This window comes from Charadrius vociferus, unplaced genomic scaffold (assembly GCF_000708025.1).
Source record: "Charadrius vociferus isolate BGI_N301 unplaced genomic scaffold, ASM70802v2 scaffold377, whole genome shotgun sequence".
NCBI classification, from domain to species: Eukaryota; Metazoa; Chordata; class Aves; order Charadriiformes; family Charadriidae; genus Charadrius; species Charadrius vociferus.
The window spans coordinates 1,316,780-1,336,508 of NW_009649456.1; the positions used below are offsets into that span (position 1 = coordinate 1,316,780).

Consider the following 19,729-nt stretch of genomic DNA (forward strand, 5'->3'; position numbering starts at 1 on the left):
AAAAGAGGGGAAAAAAAAAAAAAGGCAAATTACTCCAAACTGTCACCTCTGTGCCTGAAACCTTTTTCCTCTTTTCTGACTCTCCGCTAGATGACAGCAGCGAAACCAGACTGAAACAGCCAGTAACGGGAGAAAACGATTTTATCCCTACTGCGAAACCCTCAGAGAGCAATGCAGTTAAAAAACTTGCGTTATTGGCTGTTTTCCTGGAAATTACAGAGCCCTTTGCTTTTAGGCTTCCCGCCTGCAGGCCTCCATAATTTACAAAAATACATCTCTGCATTGTATGCAACGCACTTAAAGCAAATGTACTGAGGCTGGAAAAAAACAGTTAAGTATTGTTGCTTTAATGTGAATAATTACTTCATAATGTCAGCTATTAGTCTTGTAAAATGCTCCCAAGTTCTTACTTTCTTACTTTCATAAGTCGAATGGACCTGATCTTTCAGGCAAGAACACTCGTCCACACTGACACTGCAGCACGCCAGGAGACTGAGTTCCCCTGTATATTTACAGCAATGTTCAATTTTGTTATAGGGTTACTAATTTTGCACCAATGCATTAAAATGCTGCTAGACTTTTGCTGTTGGCTGCTCACCAGATTAAAGCAGTAAACTGTTTTAGCTTGGGTCTTCAAACCAGTTATGGTACAAGCTAGACTAGGGTTCGAGTAGCTATGGCACAAATGAGATTCAAACATGGACCAGGTGAGGAAGGAAGGAATTAGACACACTGACCTTGCTGTCACACTGTACCATCCTGACCTGACTTAAAGCACTGCAAAGCTGCTGTAAGTAGGGCACATGTTAGAATCCAGAGGGGGCAATACACACCCTCTACCGTGGTTCTATTCCTGACCTATTTCAGCGTATTTTTTTGCATGAAAAGAGGTCAATCTGGTATAACCCCAACCACCCAGCTTTCATGCATCTGCAAGATTCTCTTGAGTAAGTGAGGGAGATCCCCATCTCAATAGTAGTCATAGACCCTTGCTCTAATATAGAAATATAAAGAGTTTGCAGCACTCAGAATATTTTTCAGAAACAAAAGAAATAATTTAAATTCTCTCTCTGTTCACTCATTTTTTATTTTGTTATTTTATCTCATGTTTTCATTCCCCTGAATTATTATTAAGTTTGGTCCTTTCATTTACAAAGACCCTTTTTTCACGGAATGGCTGTATAACTTTAGTCTCTTTAAGGTGTATTCTAATTCCAGTTTATGCTCTAGTGCTCCACTGATTTTGCTCCAGGTTTTGACAATTCAGATTAAAAAAATATTGTCACTCCATCTTTTGGGGTCACAGAGATGCTACATGTGATGAAGAAACCCTGACTCAGGCATCAGGGAATTCTTTTGATAGAAGCTCAGTGGTCTACTTTTTATTTTTCTTCTCTGAAAAAATGTAAGAAAACATTTACGCATTTAGGTTAGCTTTTTACTAAGTGCTGCATCGTTGCAGCAATGCATTCAGTCACTAACTAATGCGTAAATTTTTGTTTTAGAATTCTTTGGGATATCTTGAATGCCACTTTGTCACACTTTTCTACGTTCCAATAATAGTTATCATAAAAAAATGAACAGGATGGTATGTGTTTATTGAAACAAATAGTCTGCTGGTTTTCTGTACATGCTATATGTACCATACCACACATGCTACCCAAATGACTATTCCAAAGAAGAAGGCACTAGGAAAAGTAGCATATTTATAGTTTGGTGTTTTTTTTTTTTTTAATTATACCCATAAGGAGACATTTGCCGTGCTGAGAGTATTTGTCTCTTTTCAGGATCAATTCCTTATGCTTTACAGGAACATTGTAAAATAGTGATGTCAAACAAAATGTATTTGTGACAAAAAATTGGAATTCAAATAAAACAAGGGAGGGGAATAGCTTAATAAAAATATTTATTGAAAAAATTCCCATCAACATCATTTGGCTGTATTAAGCAAGTAAAACGCTGAGCGTGACTACGGTAATCAGGATGCAAACAGCTAGTACCATGAGCAGGATGATTCGGCAACATTTGGAATGCTTTTTTTCTCTCTCTTTCTTTTTTAACAAGGTATCATACCCAGGAGTATAAATATCCCCCATCCAGAACTGCAGATCATTAGGATTTTCCTAAAAGAAAAATCAGAGAATGAACTCAGTTCCTCTCTCTTGCACATAAAGTCATTAGAACATAGCCAGAAGTATTTTGGCCATCATCAGATAGTGATTAATGAATTTAAGGCATCACAACACAAATGCAAGAGACTTTCACTTGAACATAGGTTGCACTACTTGCCAGATGCTGCAAATGTTCCACTGGGGAAAATTAAAACCACACTTTTCAGCCAGGAACCAAATGTAGGACACTAGCCATTGAAATGTGATTAAAAACCCAAAAGAAACCATGTTGTCTTCTCAAGAAGACATGTCACTTTATAAACACAGATCTGAGTCCCTTTCCAAAAAGGGAACAGCAGGAAAAAAGCTCACAAAAGCAACCTGCCACAGGCAGGTAGGATCTTGCATATTGCGGGCGAGGCTGAGAAAATATATGTTATTTGATAACAGAATGATGTTGTGAACAGTTATTAAAGTGGGCACATGGTATTTAAGTGCCTTGTCATAGTTCTCTGTATAAATGGGGAAGCTGAGTTGCCGGGTACTGCGGTTTAAGACTTTCTCTAGTCACAGAGGTGGTGTTCTGCAGAACTGAAATTCCTGGAGTCTAACCAGATACGTAGACTTCTTTTCCGGATCAGACTCATGTTAGTGTCATGTCTGTACCAGAAAATATGTCCATATTTACTTCTGGAATCCCACCAAAAGAACCAAGAGAGCTGCACAGTGGTTCATGCACATATCCACAGAGCTCATAGCAATTGACTTTGCGCAAACACAGTGCCATGGCACGTTACCTTTATGTGGCTGGCCAAGTTAGAGTGCAGCGAGTGCCTGTCATAGTCTTGCACGGTCCAGGAAGGGTTTTTTTTCTTCTCCTCCCAGTAATCATCCACCTGGATATCACTATACAAAGGGTTGCTTTTGATTGTGGATTGCAGGGTGATGGGTGTAATGTGTCTCCCGAGGGCTTTGTCTATGATTTCTTGGCTGACCCCGTTCGAGTCTAAGCCCGGCAGCTCAGTGACATTTCTCTTTTCTCTCTGGAAGGCACAAGTTAGATCAGAAGTTGGCTTTCATCTTTGTTTACCTATGACACAGGCCCCCTTCCAGAGTTACCATTTGTAATACAATAGAATAATTTTTAAAATTACACATGCAACAATTTTTCTTGTTCTGGCAAACATCTACCATGCAGTAAGGGAGCCTGGCTGTTCACTCTGGGCATATTTCTTCCTTCTGGGGAAAGCATGTGGGTACAATCTGAACATTAAACTCTTTTGCAAATGTGAACTGGCATTATAATGCCTGCTGAAAAGAAAGCCTCTACTTTAGCAAAACAGTCCTATGGAGCACTGTGGTAGAAGATGCAGTTCTGATGAAGGCTGTGGGTGCACAATGCAGAAGCAGAGCTGTAAGAACAAAGCAGAGCGGAGCACAGGAGTAACGCTGTGTAAGGGACTGCCTTGACTGGAGCTGCACCTCTGACAGCAGGGGTGTGATTCACAGTTCTGTTCATGCTGCTGAATGCTGGACCCATGTCAGGATATCAAAGACGCCCTTCATTAAACTGAGGGAACCTCCTTAATTCAAGCACTGTCAGAACTCAAAGGTAGTTAAATATCTGAGAAGTCTCACAGCAACAACAATTGTTAAAACAGACCATTTAGAACAGGGGGGTGGCAAGGGAGTAGGATAAAAACCCTGGTGGGATCACATTTTTGGAGAAAGAAGCTGCTGCACTAAAAGCCTCTTCAGGAGCTGGTGAGATGGTAGTTACCATACTTTTTGATCTGTAATTGAATGCAGGAATGCAATCAGAGTCTCCAACTCAAGCTGTTGACCACAACCTTCTGTCACTGAGACTTTGAATTAAGCTGTCACCAATCTCCAGTTGCAGCAGTGTGTCAGCTTCCCAAGAGACTTGCTTCTGGCAGAGCCCTTGCCTTAGCGCTAACACCTCTCCTGTGTGTCAGGACTGCTTCTACAGAAACATCACAGTACAAATTAAGAAATTTCCTTTCATGACAGGACGTCTTTCCCAGAATACTTCACTTACATTGAGATCTTCAGCCATTAATGTGCCATGGGCTAGGTGGGCTTCAGCAGCACGTCCTGCTTCCCCTTCTACCTTTCTGGTGGGAGCCCAGGGGATCCCACCTCCTGCCACACACAGGCTGTGGAGCTGCTCGTATCCCACATCAGCTAGCACAGGTTCCTAAGCTGATGGCAAACTCTTGGCTGCTTCTGCTTGAGTAATTTTCTACCCCCTTCATGGGCTGGTGAATCCACTTCTAGTGGAAGCCAGCTGCTACATGTCATCACCTACTTTATGCCTCAGTGCCTGTGCAGACGCATAGACACATGTGAGTTGGTCTGGGGCAGTCAGGTGTGGAAGCAGGAGGACTGGCTTCCTTCAGAAAGGAAAGAGGGAGAAGCAAAACCATCAGCCTTTGTCCAAGATAGCCTAGGAGGAAGCATTGTGCTAGCATTCTTATCACTAAATTGTGCACAAATGACTAAGCATGTTTCCCATCAATAATTACCATTAGTTGGTGGGTGGACCCTCAGTGCCCTACCAGTCCCTCAATTAGTTCATAATTTTCATATGTCATTCCTTAGCCTTGACATATCCCCTAATAATATCACTCTTTGCACTGCAGTTGCAGCTGGCATTGAAGCCCTCTGGATTGTACTGGCCAGATTTCAGCTGAGCTGCTGTTTTTAACTGTCATTTCTTTCTGACTGCATTTTTTTTTTATTTTATTTCTTATTTAAAATTTGTCAATGACCTTAATGATGCTTCCCTCAGGCTTGCTAGATAGTTGAACTTGGAGAACATTTTGTTCAAGAACGCGAACTGTCTCACCAGGGGATGCTCTGTCTCCCTAGGCTAAAATGTTGTGAAAAGAATGAGACTTGACAGTAATTTCTAAAGTTGTTTTAAATAAAATGCTCCAAAACTTGGAATAGATGGCATGATGCAAAATTTGTTCATAAAGAGAGTGCTTTGCAGCAAAACTTTTTGCCCCTTCTGTCCAGAGCACCTTCCTTTTCATGGGCATGAGAACAGGAGGTTGTAGTAGCCTGGAGCAGAAATAGAGAGGGAATAGGATGGGAGGGGTGACAGGGCTTTGCCATGAGAGCTGGATGGGAATTTGAGGTAGGAGATGGTTTGCAGAAGTTTTGGAGAATGGACACTGAAGTGCCAAGCTAATCAAGAGAATACACTTGAGTGCAGTCAAATGCTTGGCTGTGAAACTTCTGCAGCAGATATATCCTAGAGACTAGTTAAGGAAGAGGAAGGACAGAAACCTGATGCACACACACACACACACACATACACACACACAAGAGGTTTAGGTTCAAGAAATGATGCAGAGAAATATGAAGAAGGTTGCATGAACCATATGCATTTATAGAGGCAGAGAAGGAGGAGGAGGTTAGATAATAAAAATATGCTTGCCAGTAATAATTCCAGCAAAACCCACATATTTTTTCTTTTAAGATTCAAAACATCTCCCAACAGTTTTTTTTGCAGACTTCTATGTTTTGATTCTGACAAATGTTGAAATGTTCAAAGAAAGGTGAAAGTATTGCAAACTTAGGTATCCATATATGCTACAGAATTTATATGATATACACTGTGCCTGAGAAGCCAGCATGAATGAGGGTGGAACAGATCAAATAAGAGATACTAGGAGGCAAATTGTATTACTATTCACTGAATGGAAGGAGGGAACAGCAAATGCTCAAAGCAGCAACGGTTACGAAGAACTCTGAAAAACTGTAGTTGAAATGTGCTGATGAAATACTCATTTAACAAGATGAAAAATGCTCAACGCTGCAAGCACATAACTGCGTTTGATCTACATATAGCTCATAAGCAAGAAAGCTGTTATGGTCTGTAACTTGTTTTTCACTGAGAACAGTTTGTCCCACTCTGACAGACCCAGAGAGCTGACAGAAACAAAAAAAGGACTCTGTAAAAAGTCTGAAGAGCTGTAGAGAGTCAATGTTAGTTCCATCCCTGGGTCAAAATGTGCTTTCTCCATAGATTTTTCTTGCTGATTATTTCATGATGCAAATAATGCATATAGATATGTTACAATAGATATAATTAAAAAAATTGAAATTAATCCATATTGCTAGGAAACATTTTTATCTCATTTTTATCTTGACTTCATCCTTTTGTTCCAGCTGTTGTCGTTGTTAGCACTGAAATAAACTGAGGGTCTAACCATTCTCCCCTTGGTCTGTGATATGAGACATCAAGCTAATCACCCACCAAGCCCAGGACATCAACAGTTAAGGCTAGGTCTTGGTCTCAAGCCCACCTACCTAGAAGAAGAGATCAAGGAGATATCTAAGAAATCAAGGAAATTTACTTTCTGCCAGTCAAATTTTTCTTTACTCCCTCCCATCAAAGATAGTTAGTTTTTCATGTTCCATGGCCAGCCACGGTCTTCGGCTGCAGCCAGAGGAGATACTCAATGAAAGTGACAGATGCTATTGATGGGCATCTACGCCTTCAAGTTTTAACCAAGGGAGCCTTCAAGAAACTTAGGGCCACCAGATGCTGCAGGATTTGTTTGGAACAATCTCCTCAAGCCTAATGAAAGTGGGTGGCAGGATGATTATTATATGTGCACATAATTTGTTTAAGACTATAACCCTCTGTTGTGCAAAAGCCTTATAACGCACCCCGGAGGGCTCTCCCAGCACTTAGAAGGGCATTTTTTCTGATGTAGAGACCTGTTTCTAAGACAGACAAACGGTCTGACAGACTAAAAGCTGCTAGGTAGTAACCCAAGAATCCCTGTGATAGTTGTAACAACTGAATAGATATTGCTAGGCATTTAGTCAATTAAAAAAAAAGTTCATCTATCAGAATAAGTAATTATTAGCTCTTTAGAATTTCCTGAGCAAAACTGATCTCATAGGGGATGCTGTGGGAAAGCAATCGGGACCGCAAGGAACAACCAAGGGTGGGTAAGCGGATATGAAAGACAGTAGGGCAAACAGCGCACATCAAGGATTCCTGAGGATGCAAGTTTTCTTATTGAAGGAACTGAAGGGGATCAGAAGTGCTTGTTAGAGACGTAAAGCAGCATCAGGTACTACAAAGCAACCTGGAAAGCCACCTGACATGGATGGGAAGGAGATCAGTAGATAGTTATAAACACTTAAGCCCACTTGACAGGAATATTTAGAGAAAGTAGGCCTTCTTAACGACTATTTTAATTGTTCAGTATTAAGAGTACTTCTGTCCTTGTAATGAATTCTTTACTTAAAGCTGTTTTATCTGTCATTGGTAATGGTGTTCTGCAGGGCTGTGAGTGCATTATATAAAACTTGTATATGGTGTCAGGCCAAAGCTCCTGCCAACCTCGCAGCTGGCTCTGATTGTGGCCAGTTGCAGATGTCTAGGGAAGAACAAGAAAAAGAGTGGAAGTACGTAATGCTCGTCTGAGCCAGGAGACAAACAAGTGACTGTAACCCAGCACCTAACTTACAGGTTAAAAAAAATCTCTTGTCCTGGTACACTGAGAAACAAGCAAAGGCAGGACACAGATATTAGCTCAGATGAGAGACCAGGAAGGTTTAGGAGCGCAGTTAGCATGAGAACTGTAACACCTGAAGGCCAAAATTTGTTCAGAATTGTGAACTCCTAAGCAAGAGCAGCATGAAAAGAAGCAGCATGGTGTTCAAAGACCAAATGCTCTCTGCTGTCTACCAGAAATAGGGAAAAAAGGAAAATACAAGGAGGAAAGAGAAGTCTGAGAATTGCAGAAAATGACCAGGTAGACTACAGGGGAGACATGCACCTCGGCTATGAGAAGCAGCTTTAGGGGATTAACCATCTGGTGTATGCTGAGCGCTAAAACATACTGTGTGGCAGAGAGTCTAGCGGGACTGGAAATTTTCAGGGCAATCAGCAAGCGGTCAGTAGCTAGCCATTTACAGGAGAAACAGTCTGTGCTTTTTTATGCTGCTTTTCACAAGGAAGAGCCAAGATTCCTGGACTGCTTTATGGTTTGTTTTATTTAAAGTAGATGATGAAAATGCATGCTAAGCAGGGAAGCTGTTCAGTCTGCCTGATACAGAAGAGGAAAGTAAGGAGAAAGAGCAGCAACTTTTTGGTCAGCAACAGGGGTTGTTGTTATGTCAAGCTGCTTTTCATAATGGGAATAAATTAAAAAACTTATAGGTGGAGAAAACACATAAGCGCTTAAGTGCACTTGAATTTAAGTGATCTCATAATAAAGGGCTGGAGGAGGCCACAAACATGCCACTGAGAAGTCACTTTACACAGCGAGCCCTGAGTAGCAATAGTTTCTTAAAAGAAAATGAATTTCTGAAGAGGGAATTTAGGCTACTCAAGGTTTAATGACTTTGGGAGTCTGTAGGTCACGCACATATGTTCTGAAATGAATTCTCCTCCCTCGCCCCCCCGCCCCCATTTCCGTTTCTGAATTAACTAACCCTTAACCCCATTAGCTCTCTCATCTTAAAGCAAAACATGTTATTCCTGCACCATTAGTTCTCCACTGTGCCATCGTGTTTATTCTAACGTCTGGAATTCATCAGTTCTTTTCCCGTTACTTGATTGTCAGCAAAAGGGAAAAAAGGAGGCAAGCTCATAAGGGAGAGAATAAGGCACAATGAATTTTATCTGGACAGCTTGAATTCACTAATGACTACACTTAAAAGTGTAGGTTGTGCCCTAGGTTCAACATTTATAAAGCATGCCACATTGCAAACTGCATTTCTGGAGACGTGGTGAGCACAGACATTTCCTTTGAAATGGCCATCCCAGAGCTGGGAACAGAGTTCCAAGAAAACCCTCTTGCTGGTGGCGAAGGGCAGAGCACAAGCCGAAAAAGCACAGGGCTCCCCACACATTTTTAATCCTCCCACAGCCCTGCAGCCCTGGCTCGGTGACAGCGCGTCCTGTTAAACGACAATGGGGAGAAGGATCCCTGCTGCTGCGGAGGCTCTGTGTGTGGCTGCCTCCATCCTGCACAAAAGAGGGGCTTAGGTGGGGTGGGGAAGGAGGCCAGCATTGCACCATACCCCATTGTTTGGGATCCCGCAGGCTCCTTCCCTCTGTTTGGGCTCTTTGCATGGAAGATGATGGGCAACCATACGTCCCCCCTCCCCTTACTCCCAGCTCTCCTTGGGGAATCGCCAGCAACAGATTATGCAATATGAGCAGAGGCGGCTGGAGGCAGTGGGGTAGGCAGAGGGAAGGGTGTCTGGAGAGGAGGCGAGGGGTACAGGGGGGGTCATGGAAGCGAGTGTCAGAAGGGGGAGGACTTCTTGCACGTGGGAGAGGACTGGAACAGGCTCTGGGAGGGAGCGAAGGGGTTTGGGGAGCTGATGGGGAGAAATGTCTGACAGGGGAGAAATACAAATGGAAGTAGATGTGGGAGGATCTTCCTCTTCCCCTCCCCTCCCCCAGGGTGATGTTTTTTCAGCTCCCACTCCTCATTCCCCTGAGGAATTGGACCCCCACCCTAAGGATCTTCAGGATGCAGACCCTTCTCACCCCCCATTCCCCCCCCCCAGCTGCTTATGTGCATCTCCATCCCTTGACAAAAACCAGACCTTGGAGCTTTTGCTCATGTTAGGGGTGGGGAAAGGCGAGGGGCTCCCCGGGCAGCAGGAAAGGAGCACTGTGGAGCAACAAGTGGGGCCCAGAGGGGTGTGAGCTGATGCAGCTGTACTGCTGCTGATCCAGACGTGAACTTCTCCTCCACAGACTCCAAGGCCTCTCTACAAGGCAGTGCACATTTGCATTTTTACCAAGAAACTGCTACTACCTCTATATAATAACCTGGATTAATACAGCCAGTGTGTTTCACACTTTCAACAGCTGTCTGTCAGGATAACAGGAAGGTCAAAGTGGATGAGAACAAAAAAGGCAACGTAAAAAGGAAGCTACAGTGAAGCATGTAGACTATATAAACTTGTGAGACACTAGCAAGAATCTCTAATGTGCCTTTTCATTGAGTTTGAGGGATATGACCCGGCTTTCAGATTTAAGTCTGTGTTTTTTTCTTATTTCTTCAAAGAAGGTGCTCCATTTGCCCCTTTGCCCCACTTAATCGGTATTTGACATCAGTAGACTTTCTGGGAAATGCTATGAAAATATTACAACAAACAGTAGAAAGCCTAACGTACTGCAATAAAGTAAGTGGACCAGCCTGAAGAGAGTAACTGTTCTCTTGGAGCCTGATCCTCACTGAAGTCAGTGGGAAAACTTACAGGGATCTTAGTGACGCAGATTCAGAGACGCAAGAAGCTGAATCAACAGCTGAATTCTCAACCTCATGTCATTTGTCTCCTGATCCCAAAAAACGAGGTAGAAAAATCAGGAAAAAAAAGTCAGCTTTTTTTACACCTTACCTGTAAATAGACCCTGTTGTGCCACCGCTGCACTCCAGGTAAAGCTGCTTCTGGGAATTTTGCCAGGCTGGCTTGTAGAAAGGCAGAGTTTTTCACTAAAGACTTCACCTCCAGTTGCAGGAATTTATCAGGATGGTTGTTGTTTGGCAAAACAGAGAAGTCCATGTTTCTGTCCTGCAGAATAATAACGAAAACAGCCCCAGCTTCTGCTTCCTTGCTGTGCACGCTCCTTCTATTATTAATGATGTGAAGAAGGATACGACAGTTTCCTGAAACTGTATCTGACCCCTGTTTGGTGTCAGGCTCACTTATATCATCTACCAATGATAAAAGATTGTTTAGAAGCGGCAGAGCAGACAGGACATGTTTCTGTAAGTGCCTAGCTTAAGTTTTCAAGTTCAAGGTCTATTTTGATACATACATATGCGCTTATTAAAGCTAACAGAGTACCAGTGAGTAGATGCATGAGACACTTAAATGCATACCAGCACTTCCTCAAGTGACCTGCCAAAAATGTCAAGCTTACAATACTTCAAAGCAAACTTTTTTTCCCAGAAAATTAGAAGCAGCTCCCAGTGCAGAGCAAGTCCTCCTTTTCTGTGGCAGTACTAAGAGGCTCCATTGTGCTGTGTGGGTCGGTACTGTTTACCATGACAGCTATGACATGCACTTCTTTAGGTTCAGGGATTTTTTTCACAGTAAATTCTTCTTGACCCTGGGAAATATTAGATTGTTTCAAGTAATTGATAACAGAAGTTTTCAGGGAATTGAATCTGCTCCTGTTCAAGTGAATGGAAAAAGCTCTTACTGACTTGAATGGCACAGTCAGTCCCTCCACTTTCAGTATTTTATTTTGAGATTTGATATTTTCATCATCACTTTGTAAGTCGTAAGTTCTTTTGACTTTCAGCTAATGGAATTCCCCTTCTCATCATGGTCATTACTTACAACCAGCAAAAGTAGTCTCCCCACTTTTATTTTATCCTTTCTGTTTTTCTAAGATATGTTTCATTTTGATGACACTGCCACAGAGGATACATTTTTGAAATCCAGGAAAGTATCTTTTGGATCAAATCTGTGTTGAGATTTAGGGCATCATGAAAATTTTAGCCTTGTACTTAGGCTGGAGAGTCAGACGAAACTATTTTCCTTACAGAAGAATGCTGAAATTTAAAAAGAATCCTAATGTAACAAATCAATACTTTGATATACTGTTGTGGTTTGAGTTAAAACCCTTATCTACTTAGAAAGCTCATGATTTTTCCTTGTATGTATTTATTGTTGGTTATTTTACAGCACATCTGTTAAAAATTCTTAATCTGTCGCCTTTCAAGTAGGTACCCAGAGTATTTGTGAGCAGCCACAAAAGAGACAGTAGCGACCTTCTTTCTGAGTGGACATACATGCTGCTAGGGAACCTACTGCTACATTTAGAACTGTTTCTTCCCAGTGTAATGAAGCCTTGAAAAACTAACAAACCTTCTTTTACCATGAAGCTGCTGTTTGAGACTTACCATAACATAGAATCACAGAATGGTTTGGGTTGGAAGGAACCTTAAAGATCATCTCGTTCCAATCTCCCTGCCATGGGCAGAGACACCTTCCACTACATGTAGTCTCCCTTTTTTTCCTGGGCAGAACTAAGACAGTAACAATTAGTGATCCAAAATGCTTGTGTATATACAACCATGCCTTGTTTCTTAAACATATATACCATTTCCAGCACCTCTGAACACAAGATTCTTCTGTGCTATTGTAGCATATGATGTGGTGTGCAGCTATGTGAATTTACTTACCAACACTACTTTGTTTCATTAGACATGACCTAAGAACATAAAAAACATCCCACTAGGTCAGACTGCCCCAAGCCCAGGATCTATTGCTGTGTTTGAAAAAGGCAGGAAGAGGTGCTATTTAGGGAGACTGTGTACACCTGGCTACTTTCAGCAGTTCATTCTCCTTTTAGTCCCCCAGAATCCACACAATTTTTTGTGCTAGAGTGTCTCTTCCCAGGCCTTTCATTATCTTTTTATGGATTTGCTGTCCGTGAACTTGTCTAATTGCATTTCAGACCTTCTGATACCACCTCCTCCAGAAGCAAGCATCAGAACCTCATGACCATCTGTCTAAAGTGCTTAGTTTTAAACTAATTTCCATATTAGTTTTATCAAGGATAACCTCTTTGTTGTACTACAGGATTTGAAGAACAAGAGCTCCACAGGCAGCTTATCCATCACTTTCAGGATTTTTTAAACCTTGACCACGCTTTTCTCAGCCTCTTCCTCTCCCATCTGAAGTATCAACTTTTCCAGTCTCATCTCCTAAACAAGCTGGGCCATCCTTTTGCTTATTTTTTTGCCTTTTTTTAATGTATGACAGTGTAATTCCCCCACATTGTTCATGAGAACACAGCAACCACAAATTAATATAATGCTTAAGCTGTGAGTACACCACAGTTCCAAAACTGAGAAAAATGGTGCTGTCCATTCTGACAACATCCATCAGTTTTTGGCTTTTTTCCTGCTATTCTCATGTCAGAATACAGTAACCAAAGACACTATGATTTTTCTCCACCTCTATGACTGCCAGTTGCAATTTCAGTATCTCGTAGGAATAGTTTAGGCTATTTTTCCGTAGCTATACTACCTTACATTTAATCCACATCAAAGTTTATTGGCTAATGTCTTGCCTTATCCCTCAGTTTTGTGATTTTCTTGCCACGTGAAGCAACAGTTGGTTGTCAAGAAGAGCTTAATGTCACCTGCAGAGGTGGAGATCTGAGTTTTCACTCTCTTCCTCGTGCCACTGATGAAAAAGTAAAAAAAACTAAACCCAGCACCATTCCTTGGGGGACTATACTGCTGACTCTTCTCCATCCTGAAAGATGACCATTTTGCTTCCAATCTTTTAACCAGCTTTCTAGCCATAAAGGTTGCTTCCGTAGTCCTGTGTGAATGTAGTTTCTTGAATGTCCTGTAACGTGGAACCTTGTCAGAATCTTCTGCGTCTACTAGACCCTCTTTGCTGAGGACACAGCCGAAGCCATGCTGAGTCCCTCCCAACAGCCCATGCTATGCAGGTGCTCAGGGATCTTATTCTTCTTTATTTGCTATTACAGCACCAGAAAAGGAATTCAAGACTACCCAGTCTGTAATTCAGAGGATCCCCTAAAGATGCCCTTTTCAACAGGCCGGAATTACGCTGCAATCTGCTAGTCGTCTGGCAGGCTGGCTGTTTGAAACCACAGCTTTTGTACCATGGCAAGCAGTTCTGCAATTTTCCAATTGTGTTCTTCCAGAAATCTCACGACTGCCACCCTAGATACCTGTTAGCATCTAACATATCTATTTGGTCTTACATTCTCATATATTTCTTTCAACTTGACCCAGCCTCTCTGGCATCTCTGCTATAAGGAATGTGCAAGGTATGACAATCCCTGCAATGTTTCAGCTGGAAAGGCCAACACAAATAATTCACTGAACTTCCCTTTCATAGCTCTATCATCCCTGAGTGTCCCTTTCACACTTGTGTTGTCAGATAGTCCCACTGACTCTCTAGCTGGCTTCCTGCTTTTCAAGTCCCTTTTACTATTAGTTGGAGCATTTTTTCTACAGAGGTCTTCAAATTCTTTCTGAGTGGTCTTTATTTTCTGTTTACAATTGACCTGCTAGGCTTTAGGGTCTCCATTGGTCTCCTCCTTCAGGTAAGATTTCAATTTTTAATATATTTTTAAAATAAGCAAGTGGCTGCTTCTCTGTCACTGAAGCTGACAATGAAAACTGAAGGGGAAAAACCCAAACAACCCAAAACCTAAACGACATCCTTCAGAACAAAGCAGCAAATTCCTTCCAGAATAAGTGACAACACAATTAAAATCCAGGTATTCCTTTTCTTTAAGAAACATATGAAAAGTGGTAACTGTTGTAACTTCTGGACTGCTGTATCTAGCCAGCATGAATCTGGGAAGAAGTAAGGCCACTGCACACCAGCCTAGCGCAAGACCTGTCCTCCACTTAAATCCCACTTAATCCAACAAAACAGAGTCTAAGCGGCATTTAATTGGCAGAGAGGCCTACACTAGCCCTTGTGAGCTGGACTGAATTTCACCTTTCCTTGTCAGCTGAACTTGACTGATTTGACATTCAGTAGTTGAAATTTTACATATTCATTAGGCTGGAAGGAAAATGTGTTAATGCAGAGGGATTGCTGCTGAAAGACCACATCCAAAAAGTGAGTAAAGTCAGTTGAGAATGCCTATGAGTGCAGAAGGCTGTTGTTTCCCTGAACACAGGTGGGAAGTGCTGCCTGCTGTCACCCAGGGCTGCGGCAGAGCTCTGCTGGGCAGGCACAGCAACACAACCCCCACAGAGAGCTGCGACTTGGCCCACGGGCTGGGCAAGCTCTCAAAATGTTCTTACCATTTTCTGACAAAACAGGTATTTTGGCCTGTGCTGCTTCTCTGAATAATAGAGTGTATTGAAGCACTAAAGCTAACTTTAGCCAAATCCATGCAGAGAAGGAAGAAGCATTTTTGCTATGTAGACACAAAACTGCTTCACAGTGATTCACGCACATCTAATTAATAGTTTTGTACTACAGATGCTGAAGGAATCACAGCCAGAGCTATCAGCCTTATAACATCCTTATTTCACTCATTACATTTAGAAAGAATGTCATTTTACTGTGCAACTTCCCATCCCTGGTTCCCATCCAAAACTCTCTTCTTTTATGATGTTGTACACGGGTGATGGGAGGATGATTTCAGCACAACTCACTCATCTGTTTCCAATGGATGCAGGCAAAGTTAAAATGTACTTTTCTGTTTTGAGACAAAGCCCACACTCTTGATAGTAGGATATTCAGAAACAGCACAGCAAAACCAAAATTGTGTGGATTGTATCACTGGCTGATAAAAGACTGTCCTCTGCCCCCTAGTCTGGAGACATCTTCCCTTTTGCTTGATTTTTAGTTGTTGTGATTCAAGTGAGTGCAGGAGCATTAGCATGACTGGGTACTAAGTAAGTATGAAGAAAATTTAAACTAACTATTGTTTCTTTTGCCTGCCAACTACAATAATTCTATTAGATTTTCAAATGTGTGTCCATGACATTGAGGAGTTATGCCCAAGAGCAACTGAATTTTCTGTGCATTGATTTTTTTTTTAATTATACAAAATATAGTATCACATTCCATGATACCAGTGTTATTTTTGTTTCCTTACTTACTTTTTAAAACCAGGCGATACTTAATTTAAAATCATACATTAGCACATCATTAAAGTTACAGGTTTTGAATGCACAGCAGCAAGATGCCAAACCAAAGAATTTGACAGTACGGCTATTTAAAAGCACACATGTTGATTTCAACAGAACTTAAGACTGTGGCTAAGTATTCTTCCTGGACAGACTCACAGTCCTGACTGGGGGCCCCAGTGTATTAAATAGTGCGGATATCTGCATCACATCTATACAGTAGACTCTTTGCAGAGAATTAAAAAGAACAATCACTCAAACAAAGATGCATTCCCTTTTTACTTTGAGTAGAAAATATGATGCCTTTCAGACTCACTTCTCTGGCTCTCTTGCCTTCAGGATTTGCTCTCCTACATATTTTCAGAGCATGCCTAAAGGCTCGCATCACAAAATGGAGGCAGAGGCCCTACACCTCTCCTCTTGCAAAGTTCAGCCATTACAAAACTCACCTGAGATAAATAACTTCTTCTCCACTGAATATTACTCTGTTATACACAACTTTTCATACACCAAAGCTCACAGAGTGGCATGTCAGCCTGCAGCTGCAGAAAGGTGCCTAAGTCAAAAGGCAGGAGGCATTTGTTGCAGGCACTACTGTAGCTGCAACGCAGGGCTCAACAGATTCGGCTACCAGACACAGATGCCCAAAACAGGAAAAATGCAAATAACAAAAGAAGCTTTACTTTTTATTGAAAATGTAAAAATCATGTGAATCATGTACAATATTTTCTCATAAGGAAAATTTTAGCTGTTTCATAACGTTTCACAAAACTGTAAAACATTTTATTTCTATAAAGACTTTTTCATAAAACAAAGATAAAAGTAAAGTAGTATTACAAAGCTATTTTCTAAATTGTCAACAAAGAACTGAAAATGTTTAACAGATTAATTCATACAAGTGGCAGGAGGAAGCACTCTTCCATTTGTAAATCTGCAAGAGGACACACAAAGGTATAGAGGGGCATGGGTTTTTTGTTTCAAAACGTTTAAAATCAAGTGACGTTAAAACAGTACAGACGTGGATTCATAGGATGGTACAAGTTCTAGGACTGCATTTCTCTACACTACCTCAAACAGTGCAACAGTGATTCAGTGTAAATCTCTACAGTGTTTCATTGATTCAATACTTGCGTTCAAGTATGTGTCCATGAGAATGATCAAAATCCCTACTTAGCTACTTTAACTTTCTTGTTTATAATATAAGTTACAGTAGATTATCCCCTTCAGTTTGTTTCTAAATCAAATGAACTAATTTCACAATACATTCTGTAATAACCTGTTCAATAATGTTAGCTTACTCACCTCAACATCTGTTGCAAAATACACAAGATCATTCTGACTCTGAATGCCAAAAATATAATAAAATTAAAAAGGGCTTTATTTCCATATACAACAAAACTATTCAGCTAACTTAAAATAAACTCAAGATAACATGGCTTTTTTTTGGCAACAGAGTGACGACCCTACTGAAAATAAACATTTAAAATACTAGTTACTATTTTTAAAAATTCTGATAAATGTATCCAAAATTGTTCATATAAAAATTCATTATGAAAATGTCAGAGGATAAAACAAGTTGGCTGTCTAACCAAAACAACTAAGGATGTCTGGTAGGCAAAAATAAATTAATTTGATTAAATTATATGTAATCTGATAATATTTGGTCTGAAGAAGCGTGCGTGTGTGTACGTGTGTGTGTTCATAAATAATAAGATTGCAAAGAGCTGAGAGCCAGCCAGCCTGACAGAGGTCAACTCTTTTGTTGCATTTTTTGCGCATAGAAGTCCCTGCACGTCTCACAGCACCGCTGATACCACCTCATGTCTTGACAGAGGTTCTTCTCTCTTATCACCCTGCAGTACACAGGCCACTGGTCTCCCAGGCACTTGAATGTTAAAGCAGCTGTGAAACAACAGCAACAACAAAATCAAATATACAAAATATACATTACTGTCACATTTATTAGTGAAGAATCAGGAAGCAAAGGTGACAAGGACACCAGAAGTGTATCTGGGGAAGGGAAAGGAGAATAGATCACAGAATCATAGAACGGTTTAGGTTGGAAGGAACCTTAAACGTCAGCTAGTTCCAACCCCCCCTGCCATGGGCAGTGGCAACGTCCACTAGACCAGGTTGCTCAAAGGCCCATCCAACCTGGCCTTGAACACTTCCAGGCATGGGGTATCCATAGCTTCTCTGGGCAACCTGTTCCAGTGCCTCACCACCCTCACAGTAAAGAATTTCTTCCTAATATCTAATCTAAATCTATGCTCTTCCAGTTTAAAACCATTACCCCTTGTCCTCCTGCTATGCTCCCAGATAAAGAGTCCCTCCCTATCTTTCCTGCAGGCCGGAATAAGGTCTCCACAGAGCCTTCTCTATTCCAGGCTGAACAATCCCAACTCTCTCAACCTGTCTTCATAGCAGAGGTGCTCCAGCCCTCTGTAGATACTCAACAAAAGAAAAAAAAGATTCTCCTGCTGTCAGTATTTTCAACATCAACATTCTTTAAGGCCAGCTTAATTTATAAATTGGATTAAGTTGCATTGAAACTAACTGGTTTCATGTCATGCAGCTGTCTCCTCATGAGAGAGTGAAGCTCATCTTTCTGCCCTGTACAGGGGTGAGCTGGGGCAGGAACCAGGGCTACGTTGGGGCTGCAGAGCCAGCTCCAGCAAAGCGACGCAAAGCAGCAGCTCCAGCTGAAACTACCCTCAGCCCGAGACAAGAAGTTGCCACTGGAAAAACAGGAAGCCTCAGGTGGAATAACACCAAAATGGAGTTCTCAATGACACCTGTAAGGGGATTTTATTTTTTTTTAATCAGAGGCAGGTAGGGAAATGTAGGGACTAAAGCATGGATACTGCTGTTGGTTTTCTGATTCAGCTTTTGCTCGAGAAATCAAGACTTTGTGTGGTGTTGTCAATGAATGGAAATCGAACAAAACTACATGTGTCTGATATCATCTTTCTTTGTAAGTGAAATAATCTACTAGACCTTTAGTTTTGTCTGGCTTCTTTGTTCAAAGGCACAAAGATACATTGTCCTGCTCTTATTAGGTTTGAGGACAGTTAGCAAGTCCTACGGAACATTTTATAATGCAAATCCATTTTATTTAGAAAAATGAAACTTACAGTATGGAATCAATGACAGTTGATATGTTGGCAAATACACTTGTCCAAGCCCAACTGCATTAATTTTGTGCTTCTCAAATGTACAAATACTGTAGATTTCTTATCTACCTGACCATCTTCTCTCCTCTCCAAGTACATTCAAAATGTTTTTTTTTTAAAAATTTTCTCCCAATACAGTGGTCTGACTGCATCACTCTCTTTTACATCGCTCCAATGGGTCTTCCCTACTCCACGTCAAAGTCAGGCTACTAATCCTTACCTTCACATCTTCCATATCTTATCTTCACTCAGTTATTCAGGTTGCTCTATTAGTAGCCTGTTGCTGCTTTCTAACTGTGACTACCAAATTCTTCCTCAGAAAGCTTTTAAAATGACAAGGACATCTTACTAGCCTGAAAAGCCACTGTTTGGTTTACTCTACCTCCTCCCACGGTTGTTGTAATTATTTGGTTCTCTCTAGCAGTTATAAACATTCAGATGCAGAAGCCTGACTTCTGTTGTATGCCTGTTCTATAAAACAGGCATACTTCTCATGTGTGTTGTCTTTTTTCTTGTGAAGCCATCTGTTAATCCACCCACCTGTTTTGCTTATGAAAACCTCTTACAGTGCTTACGATAAAAGGACCCTGGTACCAAATTTGGGTCTTTGCACATTCAGTTATTCAAGCTGTAGTGCATACATAGGATTAATATTGGAAAACAGCAAAAATAGGGCACAAGAAACAGACATCATCCCAAAATCATCATAAACACTGAACTGTGAAAAAACAGTCAATTTCACAGATTTTAATTTCTCTCCTTTTTTAATGGAAGGGAAAGA

General features: G+C 41.2%; 3 protein-coding genes across 3 annotated transcripts in view; 1 reads left to right on the forward strand and 2 right to left on the reverse strand.

Annotated features, from left to right (window-relative positions):
* The window catches only part of LIX1 (Lix1 homolog (chicken)), a 50,700-nt gene extending 50,440 nt beyond the window's left edge, over nt 1-260 (forward strand). Inside the window, 1 exon segment of the mRNA XM_009889714.1 lies at nt 91-260. Within this exon segment, the coding sequence (XP_009888016.1) occupies nt 91-260 (170 nt within the window).
* A 1,683-nt stretch (nt 261-1,943) lies between these two features.
* On the reverse strand, nt 1,944-10,688 carry KIAA1024L (KIAA1024-like ortholog). The gene is made up of 3 exons (XM_009889715.1): nt 10,524-10,688; nt 2,909-3,154; nt 1,944-2,123 (listed from the first exon to the last, which is right to left on the reverse strand). Exons 1-3 carry the CDS (start codon nt 10,686-10,688, stop codon nt 1,944-1,946), a joined length of 591 nt encoding a protein of 196 aa, XP_009888017.1.
* Nucleotides 10,689-17,033: 6,345 nt separating this feature from the next.
* The window catches only part of ADAMTS19 (ADAM metallopeptidase with thrombospondin type 1 motif, 19), a 154,341-nt gene continuing 151,645 nt past the window's right edge, over nt 17,034-19,729 (reverse strand). The window contains exon 25 of the mRNA XM_009889716.1: nt 17,034-17,677. Within this exon, the coding sequence (XP_009888018.1) occupies nt 17,526-17,677 (152 nt within the window). The 3' untranslated portion in view covers nt 17,034-17,525. The remainder of the gene's footprint in view (nt 17,678-19,729) is intronic.

Coding starts and splice junctions, on each gene's coding strand:
- KIAA1024L (XM_009889715.1), bottom strand. CDS start 10,688: ATGGACTTCTCTGTTTTGCCAAACAACAACCATCCTGATAAATTCCTG. Junction 3,155..10,523: donor ACAACAGGGTCTATTTACAG/GTAAGGTGTAAA, acceptor TGTGCCTTCCAG/AGAGAAAAGAGAAATGTCAC. Junction 2,124..2,908: donor ACTTGGCCAGCCACATAAAG/GTAACGTGCCAT, acceptor TTTTTCTTTTAG/GAAAATCCTAATGATCTGCA.